This window comes from Prionailurus bengalensis, chromosome D1 (assembly GCF_016509475.1).
Source record: "Prionailurus bengalensis isolate Pbe53 chromosome D1, Fcat_Pben_1.1_paternal_pri, whole genome shotgun sequence".
NCBI lineage: Eukaryota > Metazoa > Chordata > Mammalia > Carnivora > Felidae > Prionailurus > Prionailurus bengalensis.
In genome coordinates, this window is record NC_057346.1 from 30,108,865 (window position 1) to 30,136,321 (window position 27,457).

The window sequence follows — 27,457 nt, forward strand, 5'->3', positions numbered from 1 at the left end:
TGGCTCAAAGCTTGGCTGCCCAAGCAGAGAAGGCTCTCAGATTTTCATAATATTATTTCTTGGGTATGATCAATAGTAGACTCTCAGTGAGTTCTGGAAGATAGTAGAGAGGGAAGTCCTCTAAATGGGGAAAAATTAGACCTCATTTCTGTACCTGATTGTCCCATAGCTTGCTGTGTGAACCTGGTTAAACCAGTTCACTTTTGAGACATGAGTCTTCTAATTTGTAAATCAAGTTGTTTGGCTTAAATGATCTTAATGTCCCTTGTGATATGCTCAACATTTGTGGGCATAGACTTAGCCTCCCCCCGTCTTGGGTTTCTCTTCATGCCCTAGTATTAAATACTTAAGATAGCATTATGAATGTGTCCTGTACTTTAATAACACCACCTTTTGTATACTGCAGTGATTTGGAATGACATGTGATCAAGAATTGTGTGCCTAACAAGCCTTGCTTGTCACTCACCTATTGGCTGTTGCCTTGACCCATTTACCAGCCTACCTACATGTTACTATACATGAACTCTTCATACTTGTATGTAATCACCTCCTTCACTGTTTTTTAATGTTGAAGTTTCCCAGAGCTTAAGGTCTGGAGTTCTCCTTTCTCTATTCTATTCTATTATATTCTATTCTATTCCCTGTAAGATCATTTAGCTTTCTGGCTTTAAATATCATATTCATGCCACTTTCCCATGCATTCCAAAGATGTCCAAGAGACATACCCAGTTCAACATGTCCAAAATAAACTTCTGGTCCTTCCCCCCAAACACTGCTCTACCCATAGATTTTCATCACAGTTGATGTCAACTTTATCCTTCCAAATCTATCCTTCCAATAGATCCTTCCTTTTTTACTGTTCAGGTAAAAAAAAAAGTGGAGTCCTCCCTGGATCTATTTATTCTGTCTCACCCAATATTCAATCTGCCAGCTTGGTAGCTCTTCATTTAACATATAGCTATTAGCTACTTCTGTCACCTCACCTTGCTGAAACCACTATTATCCTTTGCTTGGATTATGACCATAGCTCCTGACTGGTCTGCCTACTTCTACCCTTCTGCATCCAGAATGATAATTTTAAACAAATTCTCTGCTCAAAAATCTGAAGAAGCTCCTCACATAACTCAGAGAAAAAGCCAAACTCCTTACAGAGGAGTACAGGCTTATTTAATTGGGTCCCCTATTATTGATCTGGTTGCATCTCCTACTACTTTCTATTTGCTTACCTCACTTAAAACACACTTGCTTCCTTGCTGTTTCTTGAATAAACCAGGTAGATTCGACTTGCACCATAGGGTCTGTGCATTAGGCAGTGTTTCTGCCTGGAATGCTCTTTCCTTCAGATGTCCTCATGGCAAACTTCCTCACCTCCTTCCAACACTTCCTCAGTTATACCTATCTCAATGAACCCTACCCTGACTGCCCTATTTAAAATTGCAACTCTCTTCCCCAGCATTCCAAGCCAGTCTCCACACTCTTCTGTACTTTTCTTTTTTCTGTATTACTTCCAATCATCTAACATACCATAAAATATACGTATTATGTTTATTGCTCATTATCTGATTCCCCCACTAGTATATGAGCTTCCTAAGAGCAGGAGTCTTTGTTTTATTCATTGAAGAATCCCAAAGCCTTAGAACAGTGTTTGACCCATGCTAGGTCCTCACTACATATTTGTTGAGTGAATGTGGTTAAAGAACAATCACCACATAAATTCATCTTCAATAACTCAGTAAGCAATTAAATATACCTTTATTCTGGAAGGTGAGCATAACTTGCAATTAAAACAAACCCTTCAAGGGGCGCCTGGGTGGCGCAGTCGGTTAAGCGGCCGACTTCTGCCAGGTCACGATCTCGCGGTCCGCGAGTTCGAGCCCCGCGTCAGGCTCTGGGCTGATGGCTCAGAGCCTGGAGCCTGTTTCCGATTCTGTGTCTCCCTCTCTCTCTGCCCCTCCCCCGTTCATGCTGTGTCTCTCTCTGTCCCAAAAATAAATAAACGTTGATAAAACAAACCCTTCAAGGCGTAAATCAGAATTTAATATTACTTGTCCTGCTTTCTGGAATTCATAAACCTACAGGTTGCAAGTCCATCTTGAAAGAAACAGAAGAATCTGAGGAGAAATGCACCCTGTCTCTGATAATGTGTGAAGTCCAGAACACATACACACACACAAAGTTTCTTTCACCCCTTCGACTCCATTCATAACATGGACATCTAGAAACTTGTGGAAATATTAAAATTCAGATTTCACCAGTATCACCAGTCATGTCTTTGACATTTAAATTACACAACATAAATCCACAACACAGTGAGAGCATTATTGCTTTGATTACAAAACACTGCCACTTTCTCAACACTGTACTTTGGAGGTCTTAGATCATTCCCTTACCTTTCTCTCACTGCTTTACCTCCTACTCCCTATTTCCCAGCCAATTACCAGACATCAGTGCATGTGGCTAATGGAATTCTTGGTCATCTTCTCCATGAGGTAGTTCCCCACTTCTTTAAAACCTCACCTCAAATGTCCCCTCTTCTGGGAAGCTTCCCTGAGGAAACTAAGAGAGTGAGTTTCTTCCTTCTTTAAATGCTTTCATGAGATGGTTTATGAAAAAGGTTGCTGAGGTAACACACTGTAATGTGTTTATAAGTTTATAGGCCTGTCTCTTCCTGAGTGGAGCATTCAAGGACAGTGACCTTGACTTAGTCATCTTGTTATCCTGGGCCACTGGTGCTTGGTAGAGAGTAAGCACTCAATGAGGGCCAGTTATACAAATGACCTTATAGAATTATTAACTGTATGTGGTGTTTCACAAGGAAGTAACTTTTATCAAACCAAATCTGGCATTTATAATGGTTCTTGAAAAGATCCTAATCAGTAAGCTCGATCCCAGAAATTAATAGTTTAGCTTCTAAAATTATTGTCGTCAACAACATAGCAGCAGAGAAATCAGGTCAGTGAGGCCAGCTGAATATAGAAAGATATGATTTAGAATCCCAAAGGGTCAGTCCTTAGACAACAAGTCCTTCTAGGGCTATAAAGGATTCTGTAACAGGGAATTGGAGAGCACATCCTGCAAGATAAAGAGATACCTCAAGACTGGTCAAGACCATAAGAAAGACATCCAAGAGCTATAGTAAGAGATCATATCATCTGGCATCTACAAGATCTTAAGAGCTCCAACATTTTCAGTATATGCAATAGGGGTCATAAGAAGCTTGCATCCAAACGAGAAACCAATACAGGGCCAGCTGGTCAAATAATTGTGAGATATACTTTCTGCAATAGTTACTTACAAGGGAGACATTTGGGCTGCTCCTTGGGTTTGGAGTCCTAAGACAATGACCTCTTGAATATGGGCTTGATGCTTTGGGCTACAGGTCACTCCCAAAGAAGCTTAAAGGAAAGGGATCAATCAAAAATCCCTACTTGTTTGGAACTGACATTCCGTTCCACCTTACCTGTGTCTCCCCCTTACCTGAAGCTCTTGACTCCCCTGTTACCAAAATTATTGTGGACAGGACTATTCATGTTCTGCCAAATATCTCTCCTTTTCATTAATAAGTAACCCAGAAATTTTAGTCAAGAATTTGTGTGTGTGTGGGGCTTTGTTTTTAATATATAGGACCCTTCTCCATTCTTGATTTGGTGGGAGCATGTTTCTTTTCAAATCGGCACAATACCTTTCATTGATCTCAAAATTCTACTGCCACAATTGTAGGTAGGCATATCTTATATTTACAATGCACTAATTTCTAGATATTGGATTTAGTTTTAGTTTTAGGTCTGTGCACAGGAACCATATCTGGGCTGTTGTTCTCACTTATGACCACTTTCAAGCTAATACACTAAAATGTAAGTCTGCCCTAAAGAAAAGGTGCTAAAAAGTTTGGTTAATAAAAATTGTTTGTTCAATGAGAGAGTCAGTCCAGCTAATCTGACTGATAACGTAGTTATGGCTTAGATTTTTCATATCTGTTTTAATCCATATATTCCATTCCAGAGAACAAGCTTACTATTATGCCTAATAGTATTATTATCAAATATTTTCATCTTGTTAACCACCTGACACAGATGAAAAAGATGATTACCTAATCTACAGGTTCTGAATAAACAAAATTTTCAGTGAAACAAACAAACTGAGAACTAGAAGTTTCTGATAGATTTGAAACTAGACTAGGTCAGATGTGCATGCCTATGAAACAAGAAAAGTCCAGAAGCACCTGGGTGGCTCAACTGGGTAAGCATCCAACTCTTGATTTTGGCTCAGGCCATGATCTTGCAGTTCATAAGATTGAGTCCCGTGTCAGGCTCTGTGCTGACAGCATGGAGACTGCTTGGGATTCTTTCTCCCCCTCTCCATTTTTCCTCCACACCCATGTTCTCATGCTCTCTCTCTCTCTCTGTCTCTCTCTCTCTCTCTCTCTCATCCTCAAAATAAATAAATAAACTTAAAAAAAAGAAGCCCATATTTCATTAGTTGAAGAAAAGAAAACTGACATAAGTCAGAGGGGTTGTTAGGATACTGTACTGACCATTGAAAACCACAGAACAGTGAGTCTAAACTGGGATCAACTTTGTTCCCCAGGGGACACTTGTCTGTCTAGAGACATTTTTGATTGTCACAAATTAAAGGGTGCTATTGGAATCTAATGAATAAAGGAGGTCAAGAATATTGCTAAAGATCCCACAATGTATAGACAGTCCCATAACAAAGGAGTATCCTGCCTAAAATGTCAATAATGCCAACTTAAAAAAAAAAACATGCCATGGAAACATTAGGAAAACTGAGTTCAAGAAGCTAAGACAAAACCATAACAATTACAAACTGAAGCATTACTGAAGGGTAGAACCAGCTTTATGAGCTACATAGTGATATGCAGTAGATAATAAACCAGGAGAATGAGGAATGAATGTAAGGTCCAGAAAAGCCAGAAACCTAGGTGAGAAATTTTAAGAGACATGTTTTAAAAATGTCTTACTTACTCCATGGTCAGAGTAGGGCCTCCAAGGAGCAGGGCTACTGGATTCTGCTTAAGAGAGTCCCAAAAAACAAGTTTCTACTGGTATTGAAAACCGCACATATCTCAGTGATGCCCAATGCATCCTAACTCAACTCTGCAGAATGGGATGGATAGCATAACATCAAACTAGAAAGTTTAGAATGTGGAGCAAAATATTGGCTTGCACACCTATTTAGCTTTGTCAGCCAAACAACACCGTGTTATCCTGGGTCCTCCAAGAACCAGACATCAATACAGGACTAAATGTGCAACACATTTACTAGGGGAAACATCTGTGAGAGAAAATGGAAAAGGAAGTGAGAAAGACTAGAGGATCCAGCAGACTACAGTGCCAGTCTGATCCCTAGTGAGTTGTTGGTTCAGGGGCCAGGCAGTAAGTCTGGGTGGAAGCAGAGAATGAAGTGTAATCCTAAGGAAATTTTGGCAAGGCCACTGGGGACCCTCAAGTCAAAGTTTTCCAAAAGAGGAGACCATATCTCCCAAGAATAGACCTGACCTACTATCTCTGTCCCACTCAGTCACTGGCTGAGAGCAGTATGTGAGAAACATGGCCTCAGAGCCAACACAGCAATGGACCTGACACAGCAGATGCTGGGATACTCGGTCAATTATATTTATTGTAGTCAAAGATCTGAAAGATACATTTTCACAGCTGCCACCAACACCAGAACAAGACTTCAGTCACTTGAGGATAAAAACTATGCTCAGGAAGGTGTGTGCATTTCCAATTTTCCTTATAGCTAGTCCTTTCTGTATATGTACATTACTATGGTCTAATAATATCTCTTTTGAAAAATTCTAACCTTACCTCTGCTGGATTTTCCTCAGGGGAAAGGGTACTTCTCAAGCTAAGTCAGGAAAGCTAAGACCTCAGTGTCTCTATTGTAGGTGGTCCCTGCAGAAGAGCTGACACAGAGGGAAAAGAGTGAGAACTCTGGAAATGAAAAATCATGGGCACTTGGAAAGGTTGGTCCTTGTCCTCAGCTTTTTCTTCTTCTAAAGACTATTTCGCATTTATTTCCTGTTTTGATAAACAAGAGAATATTCCTGATATTGGTCTGTGTCCACTGACACATAACTCAATTTTTTACCACAATAATATTGTTGAAGAACATTGCAGTTGCTCCAGGATGGGGTCTTCCATAGCAACAGTATTGTACAATATCCAGAGTGATCTGTAGCCAAGGACACATCCCCATGCTAAGTCCCAGAGATAAGCAGCCAGAGTTGAGCCATTAGGATCATTTTGCCAAGGATGATTTGATACTTCTGTCTTGATTCTAATCCCAAGGACACAGTATGACTTAGTGCAGTGGTCTCCAATGTGGTGCTTGCCCCCAGGAATGGTCTGATGTTACAATGATGTGAAGGAAAGGGATATTAGAATACCTATTATTATTCATTTTTATCTTATACTTTATATCATCATACATGTGTGGCAACATATTATCATTTCTACATAAATAAATAGATTGTGTGTACATGCTTTAAAGCAAAAAAGTTCAGAGACCACTGATAATACTGTGAGTCTTAATTTTTGTTTTTTTTAATAGCAAAAAGTGATGGTACAAAATAAGTGAAGGTGAAGCTACTCTGGTTGTTAAGGGCAGCTGTGGTCAGGGAGTGGGGAATAGACTCCCATCCACTTAGCTTCAGCAGAACCTTAGGGCTCTGAACAACACAAATAGGACACCATAGGCAGCAGGATATGGAGCTGCTGGAAGTAATCTGAGAGGCATCGTCTTGGTGGAAGAAAACTAATTAGAGCTGAGCAAACTCTTGAGCAAAGCCATCAGTATGAAGAGTCCAAACAGCTATGAAGAGCTGGGCAATAGAACTGAACAGAGGAAGTATCCTAGGCAAGAGTAAAGTCGTTCTGAAGAGGCAATTGGGGATAAGAAATTTTTCCTAGCAGAACTGAGTAGATGAATAACTATGGCAGGTTTTAAGAGGGACACCTGTAGGGGCACGTGGATTGCTAAGTCAGTTAAGTGTCAGACTTCAGCTCAGGCCATGGTCTCCAAGTTTGTGAGTTCGAACCCCATGTCAGGTTCTGTGCTGACAGCTTAGAGCCTGGAGACTGCTTCAGATTCTGTGTTTCCCTCTCTCTCTGCCCTTTCCTTGCCCATGCTCTGTCTCTCTCTCTCAGAAATACATAAACATTAAAAAATTAAAAAAACAAATTAATAAAAGGGACATCTGTAGCCATAGGTGAGTGCAGGAAGGGAACAAGCAAGGATGTCCTCCTCCATAAGCATCACCTACCAAATTAGCAAGGAAGACTAGAGAGTTCTTAAATCTCTTTCCATTTCTAACATCCTATGATTAGAAAAAAGTGGAATCCTATGACATTTCTGTTTCTGATGTTACAGAGACATAACCTTCAAAGCAAAACAAAACAAAAGAAAAAACAAAAAAAATACTTTTTTCAGTGAATGGGAGATCGATTCCCACCTACTTAGCTGCAACCAAGCCTGTAGGCTTTGGACAAAGCAAGTTTAATGCAGAAAAGAGGGGTGGTTAACTTACTAGCAGAAATTATTAATGAAGAGGAGGTATAGAGCAATGTATCCTTATCAGTGGGTGGTAAGTAGGGGTAGGCTGGAAGGCAGGCAGTTATTGTACATACCTAGGTGCCCTGTGTTTACTCATTAGGGTTTTTGATATTTCTGAGTTTTATGACTTGCCCTCTGATAACTTGGGCATCTGTCTGTCCATAGACGTGTTTGCCTCAGTGGCTAAAAGTCACTATATAGCACCTCAACACTGGGAAGGTACCCTGCTCTAAGGCAGGAACATCTTCAGGACTCAGACATCTTTCTCCCTGATGCATTATCAGCTCCACTCACTGGGTAGCTGTCTCTTCCTCTGCCTGTCTCTGTCCCTGCATCCTCTTGCTTGGTAGCCTAGGGATTCATCTTTATCCTTCCTTGTTTTTGACTTTAAGTGATCCATAGTTCCACTTTCTTCTAACTTTCCTTCCAGCTCTGACACTTGCTCCCTGGCTTCACATTGACTCTGTCATCCACCACCAAATGTCCAGTGCAATACAAAAGAGGAGAAATCCTCAAGGAATTTTGAGAGAGTACTTAAGATATTTCTTATGTATCCATTTCTTTGAACAAAATGAAATCCAATCACAGGCCTAAGTGAGACATCTGCTGATAGCTAACCAAGCCCTATGACCAATATCTGGGAGCCATAACAGACAGATAAGTTACACGGGGGGGCTTTCTCTCCATTGAAAAAAATCTATCACAGCCACTCTCTTCCCAGATGCCATCATCAAGAAGCAGAAGAAAAAATGTAGCCATGAAGAATTGAAAATAAAGAGGAATAGAGAATGTAGGGTTCCTTTATAGGGGGAAAAAGCTATTATGTATCTTTGACTTCTCCCCCATCTTCCTGATCTCTCTTCCATTACTTCTGCTACCTTTTTTGGTACCTGTTGCCCTCTCAGGCACAAAGACTTTAGTGATGCATCTGGAAGTCTAACCTGTGGAAATGTCAGCAGTTCCTCTCTCTTTAATCTATAAGTAGATGTGCCTGCCTGAATTTCATACTCTGCCCTGGCTAACTGGCTTCCAAAAAAGCATCCACTGTTTCTGTGGAATTTGATCATGTCAACACAGCTTCTGATGCATATGAGTGAGACCCAGGGCTGGGAGTTGTGAACTGAGCAGTTCAAAACCAAAGCTAGATGGTGCAGCCCTACATCTCTGAAAGTCTGCTCACCCAAAGTTACTCTCACCGATCTTTATAGATGTTAAAATATGATGAAAAAAATTAATTTTCTAGTTCCAAAATGGAGCTATGCCCTACCTCACCTAAGATAAGACAAAGACTCAGTATGTGGTTAAGGTTCAAGCAAGCTGTATTCTACTCAGAGACCAAGCTTATAGTCATGGTCCACTTGCTTTAGCTACTCAGAAGACAGCCCAGCAAGATAGACAGAAAGACTCTTACCAAGTGCAATGTGCTTAGAAGATTCTTGGTCTCAAAGGCCCTTTCCAGAAATGTGGGCCACCTCACCATCTCCACTCAAGCTGGGTCTTTTTCTGAGGCTATTTAAACTGAACATGTTGGGTTTGGGCAGGGTACAAGACAGGTATGTGACTCATGAGATTACCCTCTTTCTACTACCCAAGGAACACTATTGAATCAATGGATTTCATCCTGGATTCAGCCCAGTATAGTCTGTGTGGGTTTGTGGGGACCTGTGTGGGTTTGTGGGGTTTGTGTGCTGTACAGTTTCCCTACATGCCTGGGCAAAGAGGACTCTAATCTCTAGGTATTCATTTAATTAGCCCATATGGGGACAAATTAGTCCCCTCTCCATTATGTGTTTAGGAGAGCCAAAGAGAACCCTTCTTCCCACAAAAGTATTATCTTCATTAACGCACTGCTTCCAGAAATTCTACTTTAAGTTGTGACAGCACATCTCGGAGGCAGGTGTCATTAGCCCAGGCCTGGCATTCACAGAGCTGAAGAGATCTTTTTTGCCTGACTTTAGGCTCCATACTGGAGCTCTTCTCAACTCCATCTGGGTCTCTTTCACCCCAACCCAAAAAAAGAGTTCATGTTCTCAGCAGAGCCAAAGTAGCTCAGCTGAGGAAACATAAAACACTTATCAGTACTCTCCATGGAAAAAGGAAAAAACAACCAAATATTGCTTTAAGACTAGAGGAGTGAATGCAGGAGTTGCCTGAAATAGGCATCTTCCTCTAAAACAAATGTCACAGGCAATTTGGTTTATGCTCCACTGACAATTATAACCATAACCCACGACAGTCAAAGCAAGACAGAAAATCAGGAGTAAGGAAGTTTACACAGAAAAAGAAGAGAGAAATACTCAGACAGAATTGGCCAACCCAACAGACAAAATAAGACCTGGCAAGTTAGAACTGTAGAACATTTCCAAGAGGGCACATCTATCATGCATTTGTTACCACCCTTATGGCCACCCTAAGAAAGAAGTAAAACAAAGAGGATTTTACAAAGAAGATTGAGTCTTGGAGACATTGAACTTCTTGCCCACCATTCAGAAATGCAGAGACAAAGCCAGAGACAGTGTCTTTTGCTTTCTAGGCCAGTGTTTTCATGCTCTCCCATAAGGTAATGGAGAGGGTTAATTGTCTACTTAAAAAATAAATAATATAAATGAAACAAGGAAAAAGAGAATTGCCCAGGTCATAATAAGAAAGCTGTCCAGTCTTCATGAACATCATGAGAGCTAAATTGGTGTCAGTTGTAAGGCAGTTCCCTTTTACTCCCAAGGTTTTGTCCCAAACAAAAAGAGGAAAAGGCCCATAAGAGAAAGATGCAGAATCCTGATAGTGGTTTTCATCATCCTTTCCCATCTGGGCCTCACCCAAAGAGGCATCCACCCCAGTGCCAAGTAAGACTGGGCATTCTCTTCTCCATGGGATAAAGCCAGGGGACTCCCAAGGAAACTCCAGCTCCTCTTGGAGCTTGTAGGCTGACGGGCTATTTCCATCTGCCACATTCTCTCTTCCAACATTCTCCTCTCTTTGAGGAGAGTGGGAAATCCCTTGGCACTTGGCTATGCAGAAGAATAAGGTTGGCTTGTTCAAAGAAGCCAAAGGCTTCTTTAGGCCTGTCTTTCTTGAAACAGAAATGCCCATAGGTGCCTGGCCTCACCACTCTCATGTTTTAGCAATCCTGCCATCTTACATATATCATTGCAACCATCCTTGGTCATATCTGGCATATCATTGAACTCTTGCTTTCCATTCTGCATTTGTCTATAGCTGTTTTGAACCTATTTTGATTCCACCCATCCCCATGTTGTCCATTCTGAAAGGCAGTGTGATGGTGTAGGAGTGGAGAAGTAAAAAGACCTAGACGTTTTGGCTCTTTCACTCACTAGCATACAAGATAGTTATGATGTACGTGGATGTGCTTTGTACACTGCAAGTCACCATTTAAACATGAGTCATTAATATAGAGACTCAGGAATTCTTAATGTGGATTTTCTCTTTCTTAGTTCAGAGCCAAGACTGAATAGACAAGTTTAAAATAGGTATTTTGATGGCATAGTGATGATAGATGCAGGTGTCTTTCATAGTGTGTAGACTAAGCAAGTCAGGTGGACACATGTCTGAAATTCAATATTGTACTACCCTGAGCATATCATTCTGCATATCAAGAAATGATTGATTTTAAGATGTCTCCTAGTTCAGTTACAAAGGTCCTTCAAAGTATGAGAAAGCCTCTGAAAAGGACAAGGTTTCTCTTTTGTTTCTTGACCCCTCACCTGAATCGTTGGGTAAAAGATACTGTGGAGTTGCCTTGTTCCACGATGTTCTTTGTGCACTAAGATGAGAGAGCTTCAGGGAAACAGAGTAGTGGCCAAGGTTGTAAGTTCATTTTCCAATAGTGTACCAGAGAGGGGGACAAAGTTCAACTCATCCCTTCACTATCATGCTGAAATGACACTAGGCAGGCTATGAACACAGGTTACTGAAAATGCTGTGTTCAAAAGTTGGCTCAGTCACTATGTGATAATGTGACCATGAATAAGATACTTAGACTCCCTTTGCCTCAGTGTCTTCATCTATAAAATGAATTGAATGGATTAGATAATCTGCAAGGTCCTTCGCAGTTCCAGTGACCTTTACTTTTCTAAATAAATTAATGTAATTTATCCAACTTGTTGATCTTGGAGAGTGGTCAGGCATTCTTTCCTATCATCATGATAATATTTATGAAATGATTGCATCTTCATGCCCAAAAATTACTCTAGACCCCAATCAAAACTCTAAAATGCCTGGTTTCTTCCAGGAGGAAACAGCTATGGGCAGAATCTAGCAGTTAACACAGTGAGAGCTCTTTATAATCCTTCTGATGGATTGGGGGTTGAGTGATGCAATCTTAAGCTTCCACATTAAACCACTGAGAGAACACCAGTTAAGGATCTGAGATTATTAGACTTTCAGAAATGATGGAATTTCCAAAAACAGTCTATTCCTTATCTCATATAAAGATTGCACCTAAACTGAAAAATGTGGCTTGTGAGCAGGAACTTGAGGACAGATTCTCTTCTTAATGCTCCCCAAAAAGGCTGTCAGCTTATTGTGGGTTTACTTTTATATTTTATTCTTCAAACATATAAGGCACACCTCTGATATTCCTATAAAGTCTCTCAGGTCATCCATATCTCCCCGTTCCATGCACCACCAGCCTTTTCCCATCTGAACTACTGCAGTAGCCTCCCACTGGCCTACCTCTTGCATGTCTGCTCACCTCTAGTCCATTCTGCAAATGCAACAAGAACAAGAGTCAGAAATGTAACTTATGATCTTCACCCCCACCACATGAGTCACATCAGTGGTGTTCCATCACTTCTAGAATAAAGACCAAAATGATAAACATGACCTTAGGTGTGAGGAGGGTGTTGATTCTTCTAACTTCTTCCTAGACGTCTCATCTCATCTTGCATTCCACTCACTACCTCTCCATTGCAGCCCAATAGAATGTCTTCAGATTATTTCCACTGTGTTGTCTCTGTGTATCTTGTTCACTATGCCTCTTCCTCTGCCTCCTCCCTTGGGTTTGGATAATTTTCACTCTTCATCCTTCACAGCTCATCCCAGTTGTCACTTTCATAGGAAAGGCTTTGCTGGCCTCCCTGGCAAGATCAAGCCCTCCTTATAGGCAATCATATCAGCACACATTTCCCCCTCCAAAGCCTTTTCTCAGTTGTGATTTCACAACCATATGGGTATTTATTTGATGCATATCTGTCTCACCCACTAGACTGTAAACTTCACAAGAGCATGGACCATAAATATTTTTGTTCAGGCATTGAATTCCTAGTGCCTAGCATAGAGCTTGCCACATAGTAATCATTCAATAAATAACATGTGAAATAAGTTAATGTGCTTGGCGCTTAGAGCACTTCCAGGTGAATAATGCAAGATCCTCCTATTCCAAATCCCACAGCCATGAAACACCAAGTCTGAAATAGGCAAGGCTACAAAAAATGACTGGGTACAAGGAATGAGAAAGGCCTTTTTCAATTTCTTCTGATTTGTTGAACCCCTTTTTACCTTTCCCATAAGAACATCAACCCATTTAAGTTTCAATTGTTCAAGCATAACTCACTCTTCCACTCTTAGCATCTTACTATCTGTAACTCAACATTTTACTTCTTGTGAACAACACAATTCCTCCTTGTACTGGTAAAGGGTATACTTATTGGTGCCACAGGCATGACTCTGTTTCAAATAATTGGGGCCATTTCAACAGACACCCTGATTAAGTCTGCTAAGTAATTTGGGTTTGCATTAAAGCAAGAGCCCACATCAGGACCCACATCTGTGTTTACGGAATGACTCTCACTGTCAGTCATGTCTGTCGCACCATGTGATGTGAGATCTGAAAACATGCAGCTCTAGCTCCAAGCTGCTGTGTATTTGGTTGGTAGCTCAGAGCTGGTGTTTATTGACAAGCATGAACACTGGAGTGAGTAATCATTATAAGCATTCTTTGCACATTTTCATCTGCCATTAGCAGAGCGCATCTCCATGCCTCTGTGTCCTTACTCTGCAGATGGGGAAGTGGATGCGCAGGCTGAGAACAAGGGTCCCAGATGCCTATGAGTATTCAATGGAATGGAACAGAATGATAGAATAGATGATCTGACACTTGGTATTTGTGTGACCTTGGCTGATTACCTGTGCATTTGTCCATTCAATTCACCTACTCACTTAATCAACAAATACTTTTGGAGCACTTGTTTAATACCTGCCATTGTGTTAGGCACTGAGGATATGCTAGAGAACAAAACATGTTACCTACTTTTATGGACCATGGTCTAAGAAGGAAAAGAGACATAAAACAAAGAATTACTTTAAAATATACGGACTCACAATGTTAGAAAGAAGGCACCCAGTATCATGGACTTGCATAAAAAAGAGGCAGAGCTAACCTAATGTAGAGCATGGAGAATGCTCTGCTCTCCTGGGAAGCAATATTTAAGCTAAGCCCTGAAGGATGGAATGGAAGTTTAGCCAGAAACATGATAAGAGGATCAGGTAACCTCACAGATGAAGCCCTTGAAGAAAGAAAGAATATGGTGTGTTTGGGGGGATTGAGACACTCCAGAGTGATTAAAGCCACCAGCTGGGAGGGGAGAGAGGTGTGAGATGAGATAAAATGAGAACCACGGCCGGTCATGGCTGGTGAACTATGTTGAGTACTTTGGACTCTATTCTACAGGCAACCAGAAGTCTACCTGGTGTTATAAGCAAAGGAAAGCAAAGATCAGAATTGGGCAATATCTGCCTGGCCTATGTCATGATGACTTTGAGGAACAAATGAGGCCAAAGATCAATTTTCCAGGTAAACCATAGAACATGAGACCATCATTATTCTTCGTGTAACCACTAAGCAAACTCCCATGAATGGTAAAGCCTGTGAAAATTCCCTGTAAATAAAGGTTCAAAAGTGACCACTCAGACCATTTCAGAGACTCTCTCTTGAAATGACAAACAAGCTGGTTTTCTCCATGTTGGATTTGAGTGTGTCATTTGGCTGTCACTTATCATCCCCCACTAACATACAAGCAGCCATTCCAATCAATGGCCTGTGTCCTAATGCATTGATTCATCTTGGCCTTTACAGGGGTCTCTCTGCACAGCATCTCTGCTCATTAAAGGAAATGTGCCTGCATCATAATGATAATGCTCTGCACTTACCCAGCACATTGCCCAGGGGTGTCTCAAAGCATTTTGCAAACATTTAATTAAGTTAGTCTAGTGACTGCAGGGGAGTCCCTAGCGTCTCAGCACCAAAGGGTCTGGGTAGGAAAGAGGTGATAGCAAACAAGGCAGCAAACAGGCCTGCCTCCAGCACCAGCTGGAAAGGCTCAGAGGTAAGGGGGTCAATTTGCAGGGGGTCTCTGCATCACTAGGGGAAGCACCCACACATTTTGGTCATGGCTTATCTGGTAGAGACAACCTGTAGGCTCCTTGCCATAGGTGCCCACAGGAAGAACACCAAGGCCTGGAGGCCACAGAAGGGAGTTCTGGAAAGGCAGAGTTAGAAGTCAAGAGGAAGTGGCTTGCTTTCTTTAAGAAGTTATGTATATGATTTTAAGGGTAGCTAAACTCTCATCTGCGTGTGTACTGTGTGTGTGTGTGTGTGTGTGTGTGTGAGTTGACATTCAGAAGGGAGGGTAGAGAAAGGAGGGAATGTGATTCACAAACCTCCAGGAAGGCAATAGTAAGCAAATTGTCTTAAAGTTTTTCTCTGGTTATAGGATTTCATTTTTCCCTATCCTCAGAAGTACTTCAATTTTGCCCCAAGCCCTACAAGCACCATTGTCTCAGTACAGAGCTAAGTGGTATAGGAATCTGGTAAATGGAACAATATCCATGCCCCACTGTGTTACCACCTCCCTGCCCTTCATGAAAAGGCTGAGGTAACCAAGGCCTCACATATTAAGAAGCAAAGCCCAAGTCTCTGTTTCCCACCAGCAGAATATAAAAGCAAGAGGGACAAATGTCCCCAGGAGCTTGGTGTCTATAGCAGGGTCAGAAGGTGTGGGAGAGTGGAGCACAGCCATCCCAAGGTGATGCCAACCTGTTTCCTTCCTCTGAGTGCCTGCTCATCCCCTGTGTCTGGAAGGTGCCACTCAGCATCCAGATGTGCTAATATTCACCGCTTCTGACAGCCCGGCTTGTCAGCAGCCACAGGCCATCTGTGGGCTGACACTTGAGTTCACTGACAGGAATAGCCAAGCTTTGCTTTCCCACTGTCCTCTCTCCCCAGTGCTAGCCAGCTGCAAGCAGATGGCAGCAGGCCATGGGCCGCTATTTAGTGAGCCAGGGACAGGCAAGCCATAGTACAGGGCCATGGGTGATGGGGTTCCTGGAGTGGCACTGTCTAGTGCTGATGAATAATTCCATGTCCATAGCACCCCACCAAAAATATTGCAAAGCAATGTTTTGGGAAACCATTGGAGCCATGTCTGCTGCCCTAGTTTTCAATGCAGAGAAACCAAGGCCTGGGAAGATCAAGGTCAGCATGCATATCTCATTGGGAGTCCAAAAGGAGAATACAGAATAATTTCCTGTTTTACTGGACCTGTGTTTCAACATTTTTTTTTTATTTATTTTTGGGACAGAGAGAGACAGAGCATGAACGGGGAAGGGGCAGAGAGAGAGGGAGACACAGGATCAGAAACAGGCTCCAGGCTCTGAGCCATCAGCCCAGAGCCCAACGCGGGGCTCGAACTCGCGAACCGCGAGATCATGACCTGGCTGAAGTCGGACGCTCAATCGACTGCGCCACCCAGGCGCCCTGGACCTGTGTTTCTTGGGGCAGGAGAGCATCTTACTTAATAGATTTTGTTTAATTAGAACCTGTCTTACTGGGTAAATGAATGGATGAATTATGTTCTGCTAATTTTCATTGCTGAGGTAAAGCCCTGTGTGAGCTGGTATGGGCCAGGCTTGTCTTCCTCCTCCTTCAGCAATAAAGAGTGCTGTCTCCTTCTGTGCACAAGCCTCTTTTTTGCCCTATTGCTAGGAGAGCAGAATGAGGTGTTTTGTTTTTGTTTTTAATGACAAAAATTCAGACATGTTCCTTTTGTCTTACACTTTTGGACAAGTCTAAATGGAACAAGAGCATATGTCACTGGAACCCATTCCACAGATTGGTAGGCTGAGACTCAAGAGAATACCTTGAGCCAACCAAAGAAACCTCAAAGAGCTCCTAACCAGAGTTGTCAGTCCTCTGCTTTTCACACCTTTGGAGGCTTGGGCAGAATCCCACCTCATGATATGTGCACTCTGCCCCATGAAGCTCTGACACAGGTTTGACACAGTGAACATCAGGTAGAGCTGTCAGTAGCTGATGTGGGAGGCCCAGGCCCAGAGCTGCTAAATAATAAACCCAGGCAAGTGCCAACTGTCTCAAGACTTTTCTTCTGTAATTTTCCAGGCTACTGAGACATGGCAGAGGGTTCTAAGAATGAGAGAAAGCACAGAGCAGACAGGATGGAAGCAACATGCCAGGACCCCAAGCCACTCAGGATCTATCCCTGATTAATTTCAGGTTGAGCAACACTGCCTGGCTCCAGGCTACTGAAAAAGCCATCTTTATGAGGCTGCCGACACCTGTCTCCTTCTCAGACCTGCTATTGCCAGTGGGCCAGTGCTGAGTGCTGACAGCATGTAGTCTGACCTTATTAACATGCCCATTATTTGTAAGGGATTGAAAGCCACAGGGTAGGTTGGGAAAAAGAGGCACAAATCTATGATTAATAAAAGGATGATTAGGTCTTGATCATAACTGGATCCTCATTCCTTGTTCATATCTCATTTGTAGTGAGTCTAGGCCTCAGATACTCCCAATGGCAAAGGGTTCTCCTACTTGGTCTCTCAGGCAAACCAGGCAATCTTAGCCAACTCCTCAACTCTGTGCTGGTGATGAAGTAAGGGATGGGGAAAGAATTCACAGAAACTTGGCTATAGAGCCCATCCCAGGACTCACCCCAAAGCCAAGCATTCCAGCCCAAAGAGCCCAAGGCCCAGGGCACTTCTCTGAAGGGAGATGTAAGAAGCACATGTGCTGGGAAGAGAAGAACCCTATACCTCACAGAACTGCCTATGCAAGTCCAGTGCTCTCAGGCCAAGCCTGATTAAGTAATGGAAGATGTGGCTGTGGCCATGAATCCAAGCTGACAGAACTGTGCATGGGGCATAACTCAGTCCAGTGCAGGTAGATGGGGATGCTTCACAGCTAACTTCCCTGCTTAGAGTCACAGCATAGAAGCCACAAGCAGGACGGGGCCAAGGAGAAGGGGGCAAACAGGAGGTAATGGTCTGAACTTGAGGAAAGAGGGACTGTGCTGTGCTCCAGGGAACTGAGCCTTGGCTACTAAACATAGCAACACCTCCTCACCCCCAGGATCCTGCCATTTCTTACAGCTGAAGGGAAAAGGCAGGCAGAAAATGGGTTTCTACAAGAGTACTGCAGATCATAGACACATAGATTTTAAACTGCAGACCCAGTGGGTTTACAGTGCTTCAGAAGGTTCTGGGATGCTGATTAAAGTCGCAAGTCTGAGATGGGGGCAGAGAGTCTGCATTTTAATCCTTTTCCCCCACCCCACCCCCACTCCATGATTCAGATGCAAATGTACTTTCCTCCAGGTTTCTCTTGACTTGCTTCCCCCAGGTACCCATCTCTCCTCCTACCTAGGACCATAAAAGCTCTTGGCCTCAGAAGCTTCTTGAGCCTTGGCGTGACACTTAAATTGTCAACCTATGCCCTCTCCCAATCTTGGGTGGGGGTTCATTATAGTTTCCACTTGCTACTGTCTTTCCTATCCCAGAGAGTCAGCCCAGAAAAGCAATTTATGACCATCAGTCTCCTCCTGGAAGGCACCAAGAGACAACAACATTAGCCTTAAAATTATTCTGGGATGGAAACATGTTTATCAAGAAACAGAAACAGAAAGCTGCAGAATAAAATGGCATCGAGGCCTAACCAGGTCAGGGTTTCATTATTACATTAGCCTCTGTCTTTAGACACAGGAAAAGTAAATGGCTAACGAGCTGGTATTAACCCCGATGGGAGAAAAAGCATGTGAAACAAAGAAAAAGAAAAGTCTAAAATCCTAATGAAGGAAGTAAGAGAAGCAAGGAGGAAGTCACAAGTAAGCCGTTTCTGCTAATCAGAACTTTTGGGTACAGCCAAGTTTCATTTCCCACAGGAATCCTTCATGAAGTGATGTTTTCCTTCTCTCCACATACACTTCACAAAGCCAACTTTTCCTCCTCCCTGTGAGACCTCTCAGGCCAGGCTCCTGGCACAACCAGCATAGAGAGCAGACTCCAAGCAGGACTGACACTAGGCTCTCCCCTGTGCCCTGCCTTTGCTCTGCGTCCACCACACTTTATTCCAGGGAGAGCTGAAGGTGCTTGGAGGTCAGGGTCATTCCCTTGAGCACAGCTGCCTTTAGGTGTGGAGGCTTCTCCAGCAAGCAAGGCCAACACTCCCCACCAATGGAGTAGAGCTGCGTTTTCGGGTGCCATGGGACCTCTAGAGGGAGGTATCACCCTGATTCCTTCAGGGTGCACTGCAATGCAGCTTCAGCTGACTAGGACTCACCCCCTCTCCTTTTGAGGTGTAATTTTCTGATTCCTGCCAGAAGAAGAGCAAACCCACAGCCCAGAGCACTTGGGGTGAGGGTCCTGAGCTCTGCTGCTCTGCCTGCTTGGACCCCAGCACAGTGGGAGGAGCGCAATCTGGCAAGAGGAGGCCCTAATAGCTGCCAGCCAGTCAGGGACTTGCTCACACAGGAGAAAGTTTGTCTTCTCACACTGTGGACCCAAAGAGCCCACCTGGCTCCCTCTACCAGGCTGGAGCAGGTACTGAGTATTCCTTCCCTGCCCTGCCTCCCCCCCCTCCCCCAACCCTGTCTGGCCCACCCCCCCCCCCCACCAGGCTTGAATCTGGAAGAAGGACAGCATCTGGCACTATGAACTTTGCAGCCTAAAACAGCCAAGAACATGGTTATGCAGAGCTCATCTCTGCTACAAAAAGTACAATTAAAAAAAAAAAATTAGAAAACATCATACAAGGGATTTCTTCTTATTTTTTAAAGTTACTCCTCTCTTCTTTCTCCCCAGTAAACTTTAATTTTTCGAATTTCACTTTGGTAGCTTAGAAATACTTAGGACTTTCATTTCTTGAGAATAAAAATCAAAACCAGTGATTCTGTATATAAAAATATAAAATTATATGTTCTACCTATATCAGGATATGTAAGGTTTAAGAACCTCAGAATTTGTGTCTGTGTATATATGTCTGGGATTTTACATTTAAGCGAATGTTTACCTAAATGCATGTATCTCAATTTGGGAAAAAAAAGGAAAAGAAAAGAAAATCGTTACTGGGTTGGGGTTTAGTATGGAAACCCCACAGACCCTTTGATGCTGCCTAAAACCTTGGCAAGCATAACCAGTCCCTTCAGCATTGTTTGAAGGATGCCTGCAGGCGTTCAGTTGTCTGCTTGAGAACGGCATGCATGCAATTATCAAATCTATTAAAACGTGTTGGGTTTTGCAACACTTCCACTAAGCTTTTTCTGGTAGTATTGCAGCATCTTACCTGTGTCACTGCAGATTTGTTTTCCCCAAACAAGTAACTGCTGTGATAGCTAGAATCACATCTAAATCATTAGATAAGATAGGGGAGGTGCTGAGGAGAATCAGGTAAATCCAGATTCCCAGCCTTCCCCATGAGAACATTCCAAATTCTGTCAAGGGAAATTCACATTTCCCAGGTGAGGAGTCAGAGGAGACACGGAGAAGATTGTGGATTCCAAAGGCATAATCTGCCCATTTGGTGGAAGGATAAAGAAAGGAGGAGAAGTGGTAGGCAAGAAATACAGGAGCAGGGGGAAGTGGGGGGGGCAGGGTTCTGGAGGAAGGGAGGGAGGAAGGGGTGGAGGGAGAGGAGTGGAGAGAAAAGAGACAGGAAGAGAGACAGGAAAAACAGAGATATAGGAGGTGGAGAGGTAGACACTGATTCAGAAACAGAGAGACAGCAGATGGGGAGAGAAATAAGGATGCCCCGTCTGCCCTGCAGGTCCCAACACAAGCATCGACAAGGATTTACAACTGGGAGTTTCAACCCTCTTCTCAGACCCATGGGACCACAACTGGTTAATGCCAGTTGGTACCTTGCAGAGAAACAGCGGTGCCTCACAGCAGGGTGCAGCTCTCGAACCCAGCTCACAGATCGCATCTCGGGGAACAGAGAGCAAATCCTGTGCTGCAAGCATCTGCGTGCCTGTGAGTGAGGGAGCGGATGTGTGTGCGTGCATACAGCAAACCTACCTCTTTCCCCCACATGCGTCTCCCACTCCCTCTCTTCCTCCTGGGCTCTCCTCTTTCCCCCTTCTTCTTCTTCTCTAACATCTCCAAATCGCCCCAGGAAGAGAAAGACCCCTTCCCCGTACCTGGGATGAAGAGCAGGGCGGTCGTCGCGGAGAAGACGATCCAGCAGGCGGGGTGGTACATCTTGAGGCTGCGGTGTCTCAGCTGCTGGGCTTGCTACTGCTTCTGCTGCTGCTACCGCTGCTGCCTTCCTCTGTGCTGAATTCTGAGCAGGTTTAAATCCAATGTTTGCAAAGGGAGGGAGAGAGCAAAAGAGAGAGGGAGCAAGAGAGAGCGCGCGAGAGATGGGAGCAGGCAGGCAGCCTCTCTGATTTTTTTTTTTTTTCTTGCACATACACACAACTGGTAAGAATCATCAGCACCAATCTGTACAGGGCTCAAAGCAGACCTCCTCCAAGGCACGCATTGGCTCCACTCTGCTGAGCGACACCCGGACGCTTTCCTATCTGGGAGGTTTGACTCCAAGGGGAGTTGAATCTTGTCCCTTCCTCACCCCTCACCCGAGCACGGCAGTGTGCACCGGTGTCTGTGTCAGTATGCCAGAGTGTGGCTTCCGTGGGGACACACGAGCGCCTCGGTGGGCAGTGGGGAGGAGGCTGAAACTGTTGGTGTCATCCTTACCCAAGCAGGGCTCAGGACACAACAAGAAAGGAAATGTTACTAAAGCCCAGGCCAATCCATTCCTTATCATTGTTCTGTCTTCCTGGTCTCCAGGTAGGGAGGCAGAAGGAGCCATAACCCACAGAGAACACTGAGACCTTTAAATCTATCCCTGCTCCCCCATTCTGCTATTAAGAGCACTTGGAAACAATTCAGTTTTCCCAGCAGGAAGATGGGTGTGTTAGGATTTTTTCACCAAGGATGCAGAGGATTGGCCAGTTCCCCACAATTAGAGCATTCTGAAACTCTACCAAGACAAGATGCTATAGAAGCCCAAACAATTGCTATGATTACAGCATAGGCAGGGATATATTCAGATTAGATCTCAAGGAAAAGGAAACTTGCTGAAGTCATCAGAAATCTTCAGGAAGAGGCCATGAAAGAATACCTGTGGCTTCTTGTCTTCCATTTTTTGCTTTTCCATTTCACAGTCCAGCCTGTCCCACAGTAGTTCTGGATGTGATGTACCTCAGAATTTCTCCTGCTCAGCACCTGCTCTAACACGGCCTGTAGCCTTCCCTAAAGCATGCTTGTGAGCAGTATGGTTTGCTTGCTGAGTAAATGCTACCCCTGAAGTATTCTTTGGACTTTGAGGATCTGTGATAAGATCCTCAGGTATTATAGAAGGAACTGAGCAGATATATTAAAACACAACTTCTGTCCCGGGCTTTCCTCCAAAGATCCACAGTGCCTTGAATTCCCTCCCACCTCAAAGTGTGTGCAGGGTTGGAGATCTTAAGTGCCTGTCCCCCATGTAAGAGCACCTTCCTCCTCCACTGCAATGGTTAATATTTCCCCCAAGTACCTACTACAGCACAGGTATTTACATGTATCTTTTTAGTTAATCCTCACCATGGCCCTGCCACATAGGCTTTACCACTCCTGGATTTTAATAGACTGAAACTGAGGTTCAGAGAGCTTTGGCAACTTACTAAAAGCCATGCAGCTAATAAGAGTTGGGATTCAAACCCAGGTCTGTCCTACAGCAAAAGCCACCATTTCTACTAAAGTGGTTATGCCTCAATCAATTGCCAGCAAGCTACTTCAGTCTAACAGAGTTCCTCTCTTCCTCCAAAAGGAACCCCATTTGTTTTTAAAGAAGACAATTAATTACTTCCCTTCTTATAAACAAGTCTGAAAGCTTTATGAGTCAAGTAGAAAATATATGATGAATATATATAATCATCACCTGGCACTTACAAACTATGTACTTAATATAAATTCCTTTTTTAAGGCTGGGAATATAAAGAATATAATTTGCTCTTCTTTGAAAAGGGTATACAATATATTTGAAAAGACCAGCCAAAAATTAAAATACCTTTTGACTCTACGTAGAAGATAATGGACACACACATAATCTACACACCAAAGTTGAAAACATGCCATTCACAGAAAAATCGATCTGTGAGTCCTTTGAACCATGCTAGAATCCTATAGAAGTTTATAAGAATTATAACTAATTGCTGAACCTGCTGCAGAACAGAACTGGCTTGAAAAGGGAGGGAGGGACCAGGTAGACCAGAGAAATTAGATGGATATGCCAAGTTGGAGAAGCTGAGGAGACACAGACAGAAACCCTTTAGGGGAAAACTGGGGAGGACTTTGGGGAGTAAACAGAAGACAGAGTAAAAGAGGCCTTGAATTCCAGATCAATGATATTTAGAAATTCCCTACTGCTGTTAAGAAAAAAAAAAAAAAAGTTATATCTTTTTAAGCAGGGAAGCTCTATGAATAAGGGGAAGTTTATTTATGTAAGTTAATCTGGATAAGGTGCACAGGGTCTATTGAGGCTGGGGTACTTGTTAGTAGGTCCGGCCCAGATTTGACACCTTCTGGAACTAGGTGGTAACAGTGGAAGAGGAAAAGTTGGGGGCTGGGTGTGAAACAGAAAAATTAGTCAGTCTCAGCAACTAAAGGCCTCATACAAATCATAGACATCACTTCTGCACCCTCTGTGGACCAAGATTTTGAAATATATCAATCACATTTTATCTGAAGATTTGTCTTCCTAGAAAGTGTCTTTATAACTTTTTGAGAGATGAGGAAACCGAGAGTCAGAGAGGTTAGGTAATTTATCCAAGGCCACACAGTTACTTAATGACACAGCTAAAATGCAAACCCAGGTTTTTCGGTTTCCAAAGTGAATGCCTCCCTAAGAAAAATTCGTAATTCTGAGTACTCTCATTTTATTTCATATCTGTGTGCCAAGTCCTCTGTCATTGGCTTCATATATCCCTTATTATCTTCTCAACAAGCTAGTGAACTAGTCATTATTATTCCCATAGTGCTCAAAGAGCTTAAATAACTTCCACAAAGTCACAGAGTTGTTCAGACATAGAGCCGGGGTTTGGGGCCAGGTCTGCCTTCACCAACAGGGCTTTCACCACAAGGAGGAGAGAGAAGGACTTTTACGCCCTCAGCAGGCACTCCCTGAGTGTCAACCATGTGCTAAGTGTTATTTTAGGCTACCCTGAGATGCATAGGGCAGACCTACCCTTCTCTAGGTAAAAGGACACATACACTACCCCTTTGTGAGCTATTTGGATAGACAGGAATTAACCTTTATCTCCCTTTATTGGACCAGACACAATGCTAGGAACTTCATGTATGTTTTCTCCCCTATCTCTATCCCCATTCCACAGGTGAAGAAATAGACACACTTATAGAAATCTCCAAGTTCCTCCTCCAAGGATAAGTGATGGAGACATTTTGGTCTGTTACAACCAAGTTTATGTTCTTTCTTATAACAAAGTTTATGTTCTTTCTCTACTTCCTGTGAGTTACATTTTTTGTTTTAAAACACCCCATTTATTCAACCAGACTATTTCCTAATACACACATGCATGCACACACACACCCTGCATCTTTAATTAAATTCACACTTAAGAAACATCAATATATATCAAGAAATATTTTAGTTTTCAAAATGTTATGCCTAATAAAATCTTCCATAAGGAAACACATAAATATGTATTTTTACTGATCAATTCTTCTAGGTCTATTATATGATTAAAATATGTCTCTTTTATTTAAAAAAAAGAAGAAGAAGAAATGTATAAATACATATTTAATCAATAGATGGCACCAACTCTGAAAAGAGATATTACGGTCTACTGGGTCTATTTAAACACCTTAAAAAAATACAAATACAAATAAAAATGCTTCAATGCATATTTACTAAGGGGACTGTTCTCCTCTCTGGGGTAAATAATATGCAATTTTATACCTTCTATGATTTTTTTTCTTCCTCTAAAGCAAACAAAATCATCAAAACTGTATTTAAATAGCAATAAGGTAGGGGAACAAACCAACCGAAACCAGGCAATTGTGCAATGAGGCTGACTGTCACACTTTTACTCCAGCCTATGCTTCTTTCCTCTGGACCAGGGATGGTTGTTAGGCATACCTCTTCAAATGCAGTGACTGGCTTCTTAGAGCTAGATGTAGAATGGGGAAGGCTGAGTCACAACTGGGACCTTCTCCTGTGACAAATATACCTGGGTCCCTGTCTTACCTCTTTCCCTACTAGCTGTATGGCCTTGGGTAAAGAATACAAGGACTCTGATCCACATTTTTAAAAACTGTGTATACTACCTTTTGGTACTATATATATTCATTCATTCATTCACTCATTCATTCATGGAATAAATATTCATCATGTACCTGTTATGGGTCAGGTAAATATCTACTATGAGTGATGTACAGGACATGTAATATAAAGCAAGATAAAATTATGACTGTCCTCACCCACCTAAAATTCAGATTAATAGGAGAGACAAATATTAATCTGTTAATTGTATCATTGACCACATTTATAAGTGATTATAGAAAAAAAATACAGGTTGGTAGGAGAGCACAAAACAAAGGGGAGATGGAGAGTGTGGGAAAATACCCTAAGAAGTGACTTCTAATTCACATTCAGCAACTTTTACTGAAATCAACTCAGTAAATAGTGTTAGAATGATGGATCACTGCATTTGCAGCCTGACTAAGGGACAAGGAAGGATAGAATTTTAGATATTGTAACATTGGGATTTTTTCTTGTAAATAATAAAAAAAAGGTACAGATGGTAAAATACTACAGATTAAAACCTAACTCTGTCATTTTAGCTTTAAATATTCCAAAATGAACTGGAGCCTCCTGGGCTATAAGCGATTCCCTCAGAGCAAGCTGAAGACTCTGAAAGGTACCATAACTCCCATAAACCACAAGGTACCATTTAGTTCAAAGGAGCAAGAATTGATTAAGCAACTGACTTATGACTGAGAGAGTAAACACTTCTGAAGTCCCAGGGACTGCAAACTAATCCCTTCCATAAAATAGACACATGACACACATCTTTCAGACATGTGAACTAGGACTTCCCCAAGGCCCTGCAGAGAATTGACAGAGCTAAGATTGTCTTAGAGATGTCTTAGAACTATCTGAATCCAAAGACTGAATTTTTTCCATCACACTTTATTTTTCATTTGAAAAAACTTTAATCAAAGAATATATTACATGATTTACCTTTTACTAGTACTAAAAGGCTTATGATTGAAAACAGGATTCTAAATCTCACTCCTCAGAAGCAGCCACTTCTATCTCTTCTACCTATTCTTTTTAAAAACCTATGGGGTGCCTGGGTGGCTGAGTTGGTTAAGCATCTGACTTCAGCTCAGGTCATGATCTCACCATTCATGAGTTTGAGCCCCATGTTGGACACTGTTCTGACAGCTCAGAGACTGGAGCCTGCTTTGGATTCTGTGTGTGTCTCTCTCTCTGCTCCTCCCCTGCTTGTGCTCTGTCTCTCTCTCTCTCTCAAAATAATAAACATTAAATTTTTTTTGATCTGCTTATTTTTTTATTTCCTGATTTAATGATTTTTTTTTCAGCGTTTTTATTTATTTTTGGGACAGAGAGAGACAGAGCATGAACGGGGGAGGGGCAGAGAGAGAGGGAGACACAGAATCGGAAACAGGCTCCAGGCTCGGAGCCATCAGCCCAGAGCCTGATGCCGGGCTCGCACTCAGGGACCGCGAGATCGTGACCTGGCTGAAGTCGGACGCTTAACCGACTGCGCCACCCAGGCGCCCCTATGATTTTTTAAAATTAGCTATTGACTTTGTACCACAGAAGATAAGGATTTAGTCCTGTTCGCCACTAACCCCCACAAATCTCCTTTCATTTACCTGATATAAATGTCACAATTTTTAATACATCAATATTTAGTATTTACATTGTTATGATTATTTAACTATTGTCTTTCTTGTGTACCTTTTTGCTTTTCCCAGAGATGATATTTGCCTTTTTGTTTCATTTGCTGAATTTTTTATGGACTTATATTTAAATGTCTCCAACTGCCCTGTAGAATTCTATAATTCATCTCAGTATAATTAAAAACATCTAGCAATCAGAGCACCTGGGTGGCTCAGTCAGTTAAGCATCTGACTTTGGCTCAGGTCATGATCTTGTGGTCTGTGGGTTCGAGCTCCACTTCAGGCTCTGTGCTGACAGCTTGGAGCCTGGAGCCTGCTTCAGATTCAGTGTCTCTCTCTTTCTCTGACCCTCCCTGGGTTGTGCTCTGTCTCTCTTACTCTCAAAAATAAATAAACATAAAAAAATAAAAATACATCTAGTAATCTATCAGTATCATGTTTTTTAATGTTTATTTTATTGATTTTGAGAGAGAAAGAACAAGCGGGAGGGGTGTGCAGAGAAAGAGAGAGAGAGAGAGAGAGAGAGAATCCCAAGTAGGCTCTGAACTGTCAGTGCAGAGCCTGAAGCAGGGCTCAAACCCACAAACCATGAGATCATGACCTGAGCTGAAGTCGGACATGTAACCTAGGTCTTGTT

The 27,457-nt window shown here is 42.5% G+C and overlaps 1 protein-coding gene across 1 annotated transcript in view; it reads right to left on the reverse strand.

Annotated features, from left to right (window-relative positions):
* OPCML (opioid binding protein/cell adhesion molecule like) overlaps positions 1-21,443 on the reverse strand; it is a 1,071,706-nt gene extending 1,050,263 nt beyond the window's left edge. Inside the window, exon 1 of the mRNA XM_043579850.1 lies at positions 21,024-21,443. Coding sequence (XP_043435785.1) covers positions 21,024-21,084 — 61 coding nt within the window. The 5' untranslated portion in view covers positions 21,085-21,443. The remainder of the gene's footprint in view (positions 1-21,023) is intronic.
* Positions 21,444-27,457: the final 6,014 nt, after the last annotated feature.